This window comes from Mangifera indica, chromosome 11 (genome assembly GCF_011075055.1).
Source record: "Mangifera indica cultivar Alphonso chromosome 11, CATAS_Mindica_2.1, whole genome shotgun sequence".
Classification (NCBI taxonomy): domain Eukaryota; kingdom Viridiplantae; phylum Streptophyta; class Magnoliopsida; order Sapindales; family Anacardiaceae; genus Mangifera; species Mangifera indica.
The window spans coordinates 11,998,701-12,011,097 of NC_058147.1; the positions used below are offsets into that span (position 1 = coordinate 11,998,701).

The window sequence follows — 12,397 nt, forward strand, 5'->3', positions numbered from 1 at the left end:
TCCTTTTTAATAACTTGCATAACCTGTTGTGGTTGACAATTGATAGCCCTTTCCCTTTGTGTCCTTATAAAACTCTCTGCTGACCACCTGTGTAAATGCCATCCTTAGAGCCTCAAAGTTCCAAGTTATGTCTCCAAGTGTAGCCAACCATTGAGCCCCCAAGATTAAGTCATAGATTTCAAAAGGCAAGATGTAAGCATCAACTATGAAAACCGGCCCTTGAGTCTTCCACTGGAACCCTTCGCATACCGAATTGCATAGTAGTTATTGATCGTTAGCCACTAATACCTTAGTGCCTTCAATAGGTTTAAGTAAACACCCTAATCTCATGGTTATTTCTCTTGCCAGAAAATTATGAGTACTACCCGAGTCCACTAAAATAAAAATGGACCACTTCCCATGTAGTCCTTCCAATCTCATAACTCTAGGACCCTCTGCACCATTTAAGGCATTTAATGATAATTGCAGTAAACTTGGCCCTTCTCCATATTCCACATCTTCAGTCTCCATTGGAAGTTCATCCTCTTCTCCTGCATCTACCTGAAGCTGCAAGTTATACAACTGTTTTTTCTTGCACTTATAGCCAAAGGTGTATTTATCATTACACCAAAAGCATAACCCTTAGCCCTTTTTTCATCTATTTCCCTACTTGTCATTGGTTCTGTAAGACTTAGAAGGGAAGGTATCTTGAAATTTGGGAATATTAAGAGTAGGTAGAAGGTCTGCTTGTGATTGAGGTTTGGTTATGGTACTTGTAGTAACATGAGAAAATGGATAATTGATGGTTGGAATATTGGAATGCTTAGATGCTGCTCCTAATTGAGGTGTCCTATGAAATGTCTTTGGTTGATCCTTCATGGCTGCTATTGTTATCTCCTGCAGCTTGGCTAAAGCATATGCTTTGGTAAGAGTCTTTGGTCGAAACATCCGAACTGGCATTTGTAAGACATCCACCAATCTTGAAAGGAAGAAACTAAGGGCCTGATCTTCACGGATACCAGCCCTTGGATACAATTCATCAAAGGCATCCAAATAACTTAGAGTGAACCATTCTGTCGCAAATTACGTAAATCGGACGAAGGATCGTCATAAGCATAAGTACCAAACCTGGCATTCAGACATTGAACATACTCTTTCCAGATTACGTTCTAACCTCCCTTGGATTTCATGAAACTTTGATGCCATTGTATGGCTCTTCCCTCCAAATGCAGAGCTGCTACTTTAACCCAATTTTCTGGTGGTGTTCCATCCACCTCAAAAAAATATTCTGCTCGTAGGAGCCAAGTATCCAGGTTTTCACCATTGAACCTTGGAAATTCCAGTTTTGTTAAGTGACCCCAGGGAAGATTATGATTCGATTCTGGTGCTCTTCCTTCCTCTGTAAGATCCACAAGCTTTTGTTTAGTGAAAATTTCTGATTGATGCCTACTGAGACCACCAATCAAGCTCTTGATTTCGTCGATAGACTCTTTCTAGTAGACGTTGTTGTCGCAACTCTGCCTCTTGCACCATCTGAGCCATTTCTCGACAGAGCTCCTGATTTCGTGTGCCATCCGCCATGTCCAGGACTTGCTCTGATACCAATTGATACAAACCTTAGGAGAACCATACCTCAAAAGCTAGCTATTGAGATGGGAGAGCCCAAGGCCATATAAACCCCACAGTAGTTGCCCATACTTTCCAATGTGGGATCCAAGTCCCATACCTTGCACTTGGGATCCTAACAGTTAGATTTTCATCTTCATCTATTCTTTCTTCAGTTTCCCAAAATCAACACACAAAATCACCACCCGAACACTTCTCCACTCTTAAGCACCATTCTCAACTTTATAATTTCCTTCGTGTAAACTGCAGGTCAGGTAACTTTTCTCTTGATGAAGCTTTTGATTCCTTCAATTATATGATTCATATGCACCCAACTCCTGCTATGTCTTCCTTCAGTATTTTGTTTTCTGCACTTGTTAAGAAAAAACATTTTGATCAACTTCTTGTGATGTACACGAGATTCATTTCAGCTGGGTTGTTTCCGGATTTCATTATTTTGAATATTTTAATTGATTGCTTAAGCAAAATGGCACGCGATTCTGATGGTTTTGTTGTTCTTCGGAGTATTTTTAGGAGGGGTTTTGACTTTTAACAATCTGATTAATGGTCTTTGTATGGCGGGCAAGATTAAGAAGGCCACTGAATTTTTTAGGAAAATGGTTTCGGTTGGTTGTAGACCGGATGTGGTTACAGTTGGGACTTTGATTACTGGGTTGTGTAGAACTGGTAATGTCACTGTTGCCCATCAGTTGTTTGAAGAAATGAATAACGGGAATGGTGAATTTGGTGTCATTTGTAAGCCTAATATTGTTTGCTATAATACAATTATTGATGGTCTTTGCAAATATGGGTTAGTAGGCAAGGCAAAGAAACTGTTTTCAGAAATGAAGACCAAGGGCATTAATCCAGACATGATTACTTACAGCACTCTAATTTATGGTTTGTGTAATACATCTAATTGGGAGGAGGCTAAAACTTTGTTTATAGAGATGTTGGAGGAAGGTGTAAAACCTAATGTGATGACATTTAGCGTGGTAATTGATAAGTCCTGTATCAATGGAAAGATGGACGAAGCCAATGGGTTGTTCCAACTAATGATTAATAGAGGTGTTTGTCCCGACACAATAACTTATAACATACTTTTGAGTGGTTTTTGCTTGGCAGGTCAAATTGATGATGCTAGAAGGCTATTTGATTCCATGGCAAGTGTGGGGTGTAAGCCTAATGTTTTTAGCTACAATATTTTGATGGAGGGTTTATGCTTGACAAATAAAATTGATGATGCCAAGGAACTTTTAGCCTCAATGTTGAGTATGGGATGCACACTTGATGTAGTTAGCTACAATACTCTGATCAATGGGTATTGCAAGAATCGAAAAATTGATGAAGCCTTGAATCTTTATGAGGAAATGACTTCAGAGGGAGTTAGGCCAGATGTTGTTACTTATAGTACCTTGCTATCTGGGTTTTTTATGAACGGTAATATCAGACATGCAAAAAAGCTATTTGGTAAGATGCAACTTAGTAATTTGCCTCCCGACTTATTTACGTATAGTATTCTTATTGATGGTTATTGCAAAAATGGTTGTGTTTTGGAGGCTGTTGAACTGTTCTATACTTTAATAAATCGAAACATTCAACCTGACATCACAACTTTCAATTGTCTCATTAATGGGTTGTGCAAAACAGGGAGACTCAATATTGCTTGGGAAATGTTCAACAGATTACATAGTAATGGCTTTGTTCCAGATGTTATTACATATAACATTATAATGCATGGATTTTGTAAGGAAGGAAAGTTAGAAATGGCAAGTAAATGTTTCTCAGATATGGAGCAAAATGGTGTTGCGCCAGATTTGGTCACTTTCAATACGCTTATGTCTGTTTTCTTGCAGAATAATGAGACTTTAAAAGTGGTGGAACTTCTTCACAAAATGAAAGAGAGAAATGTGAAACCAGATGCATCCATAGGTTCAATAATATTAGATTTACTGGGAAAGCATGAAGATTATCGTGAAGTCCTGAATTTGCTACCATCCTTTTCAACCCAAGAACCAACAGGATGTTGATTGTTGAGTAGGTGCATTTTCCAGGGGAGTATAGCTTATCAAGAGACCCCTGGCAAACGTTAAAGTTTCCATGTAAAGGTGTGTGCCAACATTGTAGTGGTGATTGTATTTATGTGAATCCATTAATGAAGAAGTCATATAATTGAAGTTATAGATTTTGTCTTCATCTCTGTTGATTTGGCTTGACTACCAAGTTGCTGTATTAGTATACATCTTTGTTTCTGACAGTTGCCTATTTTTGTTTTCAAAGGAAAATACTGACAAAGATGCTCGTAAGGTTGTAGATGGTTTAGCACCTAAGGCCACTGATCAAAATGATGCTATTGAGAAATGGTATGAACATGAATGTCTCATCTGTGTACTCTTAGTGCTACTTGTAATATACATACATAAATATAGTCTCTTCATTTGTTCGTTTTTACCAATCAATGTTAGTGGGAATCTTTATTTCTTTGGAGAGATGAATCCCCTTGATGAAGTCTCTAGTAAGAAGTTGGTGGTAGCTGATGCTAAGTTGAACTTCGATGATGATGCTGCCTTCCTGGTAGAAGGGAATCGTTCTTGTGATCCATCACTAGAGGGTCCTTGAGAGGTTTCGATACATTTACTTCTCGATTTATTGTTTACGTGGAATAATTATTCTTAATAGTAACTGCCAAACAAGTACACGAAGATTCAAGTCTGGTTAGTGATTAAGAGAGTTGTGGTGCTTTTTGGATATTCTATATGGCAACCAAATTCTTCTGATTAATTTGGCGATTTTCTTCTGCATCCTTTGATTTCTTTGCTCTTTTTGGTACCTAAGTTCAGTTATCTCAAAAATGGGCTTTTAAAGTTTGCTAGCAGAATGGAGTTTCAAATTGCGAGTGGAAGACTACTGCTATCACACAACACAAATTAGCCTTCTGCTTTAATTCATGCACTGAAAATAGGGCTTGTCTTTGAGGCTTGTGTCAAAATTAGAGTCTCTCTTCTCAGTATCATCAACAATTAGATTATAAATGTACATGAGGAACTATTAATTATGGTGTCAACAACACTAGTGTGCAACAAATTATAAAGTAGTTTCTCACTTTGCATGATGTTATAAAGTAGTTACTAACTTTTCCCACCAAACACCAAAAAGAAAAATAAAAAAGAAATTATAAAGTTCACATTTACAAAATAATAAAAATGACTTCAATTATACATATATCCACCAATAGAAAAAGCTGCATTTCACACTAATTATGTTAATGGCATTCATACAAATCCCTTAAGTGTGGTGGAGCACTAACTGGAGCGCAATCAGAATCTCGACAAAGTATACTAGCAAAGTAGCAAGATTAAGTCAGAACCCATCCACTTAAATCACATGATACTCAATAACCCTAAAATGCAATAGAAAATAAAAGAGAAAGAAGAGAATAACAAATCGTTATTAAAATTTATATAACACCTAAAAGTAACATAATCCAAATAAACCTATCAAAAAAAAAAAAGAAAGGGTAAACCAATTAAATTAGCATTAAATAGTATTCGTTTCATGAAGAACAATATTATATTTACATAATTTTTATACACAATTTAGATACATAGATGGTATATCATTATATGATTGAATATTATTTTATTTTTAATTCAAAATCATCAAATCATATAGTAATACATTATCTATGCATATAAATTATATACAAAAAAATTTTGAGCGAAGCATTATTCTTTGTTAACAAGTTTGCTTACCAGTTAGCGTTAAATATTTTGGAATCAATATAACTTTTTTTAAATTTTCTTACTCTCAATTCCTTTTTAATTTTATACATTGAAAACTTATTGCAAATTTGCGTGATTACAATAAATTAAATTGAATTAGATGATTGTTTGTTTTATTTCCCTTAAAAAACTAAGAAAAGAAAATATTATTTATTGTTAAAATATATTTTAAATATATTATTTCGGTTAGAATATATTTAAATAGATTTCGAATATATTATTTTATATATTAGAATATATTCTAAATATATTATTTCATAAGTTAACAGATATTCTAAATATATGTTTTCCATTTTTATATTATTGTATATTAATTATCTTGATTTGTATTTTCTTATATAAAATTTATGATAGATAGTTTAATCTACAAAAAAAATTATGTATTATTCAGATAGTTTAATATCCAAAAAAATACAATTTATTCATATTTTTAGATGGTATCAAAGACAAGCATCCTTCTGGCATTTTAGTTAAGCTCACTTATGTCTTCATCTCCACAGATATGGAAAGTGAAAAAATGAGTTTATTACTTTGGACACACTTATGCTTTCACCAATGTAGAAAGCGGAAATATGAGTTTTAGTTTGGGCACGCTCATACCGTCATTTGTGTAAAAAATAGGAAGATGAGTTTATTAGGTTCTCTCATGCCTTCACCTAAGTGGAAAGTGGAAAGATGAGTTTGCAAACTCAATTAAGCAAATATTACGTTTGCAAACTCATCTTTTCACTTTCCACATAGGTGAAGGCATGAGTCTGATAAACTCATCTTTTCACTTTCTACGCAGGTGAAGGCGTGACAATATTTGAATTGAAAACTCATCTTTTCACTTTCTACGCAGGTGAAGGCGTGACAATAATTAATTCTTATTTTAACATTTATAATAAATTAAATTAGATAATTTTGGCTTGTTTCTTCTTGTAAGTTGCAGTTTAAATTTGTTTAAGGATGTGTTACTAACAATATTTTCAACAATTCATTCTTCTATATATTTTTAAAAATTTTTGAATTTTAACCATGTTTAGTATCAATACCATTTCAAGGTCAATGTACAAAGATTTAAAAAACACATTATTGTTTTAGTAATTAAACATGAAAAATAATATGTATAAAAACAAATTTTATTAACTTATTTGTATAATCTAATATAACAATATGCGATTAGATAATGTTAAAATAAGATAAAAAAAATAAGCAATCATATTATTCAATTACAAATTGTCACATCAGTTTATAAAAATAAGTTGATAATATTTGTTTGTACATGTAGCTTTATTCATTAAATATATTGTTATTTGTAAATATGCAAAGTGAAGTGTTTGTTAATGTATGTGATGAGAAAATTTTAAATCTTGATCAGCAGTGACATAGTTTTTGAAATAAATGGGGAAGAAGAATGAAGCAAAATGGGCATGCATATACATAAAAGCAAGAATCAAAGCCTGAAAAGAAATATACATGAGAAGGTTAGAAGATTACCTACTCCTTTGCTTTAGATGTAGGATGATGGAATGAGTCTCTCACTTTAAAAAATCTCAAAAAAGCTGCACCTCCAAGCCAAAAACACCCAAACCCGAGGAGTAGAGAGAATGGAAAGGAATGTTGTTTTTGTGATACAAAGTTTGTTTCAAACGAGCTTAGTTCATCTAAGATAAATTAATGAGCCATTTTTATGTTGGTGGCTAATTAACAATAATGAAATTATTAATCGGTCCTTTAAATTGTTAATTTAAACTACAATCATGCATGTATATCAATTATATATCTTAGCTACCCTAATTCCCCTTCACAAACATTCTAACTTTTAAAATGTTACTTTTGTACCTATGTAACACTTTATATGATACTAATGTTAATTATCCTTCGAAAGGTGTTAGCCAATCTTAGATAATATACTCCTTACTCTTAAAAGCTTGGTTTATTAGTGTGACTCTTTAGGTTCACTATGATATAATCATGAGTCTTTTTTTGAACAATCTGAAATACATATGAAAACTCAATGATTATGATAAACATCTAGCAATGTGTCGTAGCCCCTAAACTACGACGAAAAAACACTTTATTGAACCTAATACCTTCAATCGTACATTTCATGTAGATAAGACCTTTCCATCATCTAATCTTGATCAATTTCAAGCTCATGGTTCGTCAAAGTCCTAATTTCAATTCTATACAAATCATCAATTGATATTTTCAAAACACTTCATCACAAACATCTTTCGTATAACTTATATTATTCTCTGGCTAGAGATTTTGATTTCAAATATGTATCGACATTTGTTTCGGAAATCAAATATGGGTCAAATCAATACATATCCTAAACCTAATATTTTTCGAGCCAATGGATTTTATCTTTATCATCATTTGTCTTCACATACAAACAACACATAACCAACATGGCCTTTCGTCTTGAAACTACTAGTTTGAGTATTCATGAGCATGAGCTTACCTTTCATATTAAGAAGGAAGTTGCCAACCTTATTTCAAATCATATTGAAAAAAACCTAATATAGGTATTCCAATGTTTAGATATGTCAGATTGGAACTCGGTCTTTTGAGTTGCACATTCTAGTGTACCTTTGATTTTGAACCAAGTTGAAGCAAAGTTGGGTCTTAAACCTTAGAAAGCTACACGTGACTATAAAGTGTGCTCACTAAGTATAGTAACATGTCAAGTATGATTCTAAAGTTTGTCTTGGATGAATCAAGGAAACAATCTACTAGAATTGAGTTAAAGACAACAAAAGAAAGGTTGGAATGGGGAGTGCCTTTTGAGATTGGCTTTGGTAGTATTGAGACCATGGTCTCTCATAGTTTAGGGAGGATGTGATGTGAGCTAGTTTGAGTTTGGATTGTTGTTCTGCCCAAGATTGATATCTCACTAGTATAGTGACACTTCATCTCACCATGTGGATGATTCTTCTTCTTCAATGGTTCCTCTTCGGTACTAATTCTTTTTCCTCTTTGATGACTTTTCTTTTTTTTTTTTTTGGCGTCACTTGATCATGAGTTGACCATTCTAGATGCAAGTTGAGCACAAGTCATCCACCCTTCTACATAGTGTTTACATTGTTTAAGCCTCCATAGACTTGATATACTTTGCTTTATTTTCTTTTTTATTTTAATTTTTTAAATAGTATGATTTGTTTGTGTCTTTTAATTAAAGGAAAAAGTGCTAAAGCGTGTTTAAGAGGGAAAAAAACAAAGTATGAGTTGTAAATTGTAGGTGTTTTCTATAATGAATAAAAATCAAAATTATATTTCCTCAAAGATGAAATTCATGCAATGCTTTAATATACTTACCTACGTGAAAATTTAAGAAAAGTATGATTATTTGTTAACAAGTGTGCTTACCAATTATCATTAAATATTTGAGAATCGATAATTTCTTTTTAACTTTCTTTTTCTCAATTATTTATATTTACACATTGAAAATTTATTAGAAGTTTGCATGATTACATTAAAGGTTGTCTCACTTTGTTTGTTCTGTTTCCCTTAAGAAACCGAGAGAAAGTAAAATATTATTCATAATAAATTAAAGGCCAAAATTCTTATTCCCACCTAAGATTTAGTCCATCCTCAAGCTCTCACTCACAATGTTTTAAAAATTCAAATGTTCATTCATCATTCAATTTCTATTAAAATTTTCTATTAGAGTTATGGGGTTAAAATGTAATTAATCAATAATATAATTTTTATGAAAGACGACTCTTTATCATCTAGATTTGGACAATGAAGTATCGTCCAGATCTATAAGAAGAGACGAAGGATGACAAAACATCATCTTTCGTCATGTCTAGACAATGAGACGAAGGACGACGAAGCATCGTCCTTCATCTCTTCTTACAGGTCTAGACGACGATTCGTTGTTCAGATTTAGACAACGAATGATCGTTTTTCATTATCCTTTGTAGCCAAAGAAGACCTACACTTCTTCTTGATCTCTAGTCGGTTTCCTAAGCCACTAGAGATTAAACCTCAAAAGGGGGAAAAGTGAATTTTTTAAAGTTTAATCATGGGGGTAAATGTGAGTTTTTTAAACTAAGGGTGGAATGATATAAAGTTTTTAGGTTTTAGGATTTATGGATAAAATAATGATTTTACCCCTGTCTCTGACTAAAAATTTAGATTATAGTTAGCCTATGAATAGCTATTTGGATTTTATATCTGCCGTGAATATGATTTTGAATTTCGACTAAAACTTTCGTAGAAAATTGTCCTTTTCCTGATTGAATAATGTTGAATTAAAATAAAAAATGAACAATTTAATCATTTAATCACATAATATCACATTATTATATATAAAAAAAATTAATAAAATTATTTGTACATATAGTTTTATTTATTAAATATAGGGAAAAAGACAATTTTCCACCCAAGTTTTAGTTCAAATTCAAAATTATATTCACGATAAATGAAAAACTCAAACATCCACTCATGGGCTAACTATCGTCCAAATCTTTACTTAGAAGTAAGGGTAAAATTATTATTTTACACATAAACCCTAAAACTTAAAAAAATTATATCATTTTCACCCCTTAGTTTAGAGAACTCACATTCACCTGTCATGATTAAACTTTGAAAAATTCACTTTTTTTCCCCGTTCCAGGTTTCATTTTCGGTGGCTTAGGGAACTGGTAGATGATGGGAAGAAACAAAAGTTTTCTTTGACAAAGGATGACTCTTGTCATCCAGAATGGGAAGACTCAAAAAGAAGGATGATGTTTTATCATCGAGTCTAGATGACTGTACTTCATCGTCTTTCGTAGTCAGATCTGGAAGAAAGATGAAAGGCATTGGTCATCAGTCAGAATGATGATGGGTGGAGAAGGAAACAAACCTTAGAGGTGAAATTTAAACTTTTCAAACTTTGAGAATGGATTGAATGTTAGTTTTTAAAACCTAGGGGAAAATTGATATCAATTTCAAAGTTTTAAGATTTATAGGTAAAATAACGATTTTACTCTTGTCGTTAACTGAAAATTTAGATGGTAGTTAGTTCGTGGATGGGTGTTTGGGTTTTCTATGTGTCATAGGTATGATTTTGAGATTAGACAAAAAGTTGGGTGGGAAATAGTCATTCCTTTTCCCTTAAATATATTACTAACTGTGAATATGCAAAATGAAGCGCCTTATTAATGTATGTAATAGAAAAATTTTGATTCTTGATTAACAGTGAGGTAGTTTACATGTTAAATTTTGATTAATATATTGTTAATTAATAATGAAAATATTTCCTTCATTCCATTGATAACAATTATCTTATCTTATATTTTGTTGTGATATTTATGTATCGAAATTAAAGTTGAACAAGAACAAATAGTGTTGGTGTTTGTATTTATAATTTTTAACTTTTAATCAGTTAGTTCTTCTGTTTTTAAATATGCAAATTTGTAGAGCTGCTCAAAGGGAAATTTGAAGAGAAACTATATATTGAAAAAGAAATGTTTGACAGTAAAATGTCTTATAGACGTAGTTCATGCTTTGATAAACCCGAATCGACCTGATTTGTTTCAAAAAAAAAATTGAGGGTTTTTTTTTTCAAATGTTCTCTGAAAATGTTTCTTAAAACTTCACTTGTTTCTTCAAAATCATCTTTCAATGTTAGATTTTCATCTTCATCTATTCTTTCTTCAGTTTCCCAAAATCAACACACAAAATCACCACCCAAACACTTCTCCACTCTTAAGCACCATTCTCAACTTTATAATTTCCTTCGTGTAAACTGCAGGTCAGGTAACTTTTCTCTTGATGAAGCTTTTGATTCCTTCAATTATATGATTCATATGCACCCAACTCCTGCTATGTCTTCCTTCTGTATTTTGTTTTCTGCACTTGTTAAGAAAAAACATTTTGATCAACTTCTTGTGATGTACACGAGATTCATTTCAGCTGGGTTGTTGCTGGATTTCTTTATTTTGAATATTTTAATTGATTGCTTAAGCAAACTGGCACGCGATTCTGATGGTTTTGTAGTTCTTGGGAGTATTTTTAGGAGGAGTTTTTACCCAGACGCTTTGACTTTTAGCAAGCTGATTAATGGTCTTTGTATGGCGGGCAAGATTAAGAAGGCCATTGAATTTTTTAGGAAAATGGTTTCGGTTGGTTGTAGACCGGATGTGGTTACAGTTGGGACTTTGATTACTGGGTTGTGTAGAACTGGTAATGTCACTGTTGCCCTTCAGTTGTTTGAAGAAATGAATAACGGGAATGGTGAATTTGGTGTCATTTGTAAGCCTAATATTGTTTGCTATACTACAATTATTGATGGTCTTTGCAAATATGGGTTAGTAGACAAGGCAAAGAAACTGTTTTCAGAAATGAGGACCAAGGGCATTAATCCAAACGTGATTACTTACACCACTCTAATTTATGGTTTGTGTAATACATCTAATTGGGAGGAGGCTAAAACTTTGTTTATAGAGATGTTGGAGGAAGCTGTAAAACCTAATGTGGTGACATTTAGCGTGGTAATTGATAAGCTCTGTATCGATGGAAAGATGGACGAAGCCAATGGGTTGTTCCAACTAATGATTAATAGAGGTGTTTGTCCCAACACAATAACTTATAACACACTTTTGAGTGGTTTTTGCTTGGCAGGTCAAATTGATGATGCTAGAAGGCTATTTGATTCCATGGCAAGTATGGGGTGTAAGCCTGATGTTTTTAGCTACAATATTTTGATGGATGGTTTATGCTTGACAAATAAAATTGATGATGCTAAGGAAGTTTTAGCCTCAATGTTGAGTATGGGATGCACACCTGATGTAGTTAGCTATAATACTCTGATCAATTGGTATTGCAAGAATCGAAAAATTGATGAAGCCTTGAATCTTTATGAGGAAATGACTTCAGAGGGAGTTAGGCCAGATGTTGTTGCTTATAATACCTTGCTATCTGGGCTTTTTATGAACGGTAATGTCAGACATGCAAAAAAGCTATTTGGTAAGATGCAACTTAGTAATTTGCCTCCCGACTTATTTACGTATAATATTCTTATTGATGGGTATTGCAAAAATGGTTGTGTTTTG

The 12,397-nt window shown here is 33.0% G+C and overlaps 2 protein-coding genes across 2 annotated transcripts in view; both read left to right on the forward strand.

Annotated features, from left to right (window-relative positions):
- The first annotated feature begins 1,797 nt into the window (after window positions 1–1,797).
- Window positions 1,798–3,622, forward strand: LOC123229129 (pentatricopeptide repeat-containing protein At1g63080, mitochondrial-like). The gene is made up of 5 exons (XM_044654741.1): window positions 1,798–1,859; window positions 2,710–3,054; window positions 3,235–3,264; window positions 3,322–3,353; window positions 3,441–3,622. Exons 2-5 carry the CDS (start codon window positions 2,745–2,747, stop codon window positions 3,612–3,614), a joined length of 546 nt encoding a protein of 181 aa, XP_044510676.1. The 5' UTR covers window positions 1,798–1,859; window positions 2,710–2,744; the 3' UTR covers window positions 3,615–3,622.
- A 7,300-nt stretch (window positions 3,623–10,922) lies between these two features.
- The window catches only part of LOC123229120 (pentatricopeptide repeat-containing protein At1g12300, mitochondrial-like), a 97,293-nt gene continuing 95,818 nt past the window's right edge, over window positions 10,923–12,397 (forward strand). The window contains exon 1 of the mRNA XM_044654724.1: window positions 10,923–12,311. Within this exon, the coding sequence (XP_044510659.1) occupies window positions 10,925–12,311 (1,387 nt within the window). The 5' untranslated portion in view covers window positions 10,923–10,924. The remainder of the gene's footprint in view (window positions 12,312–12,397) is intronic.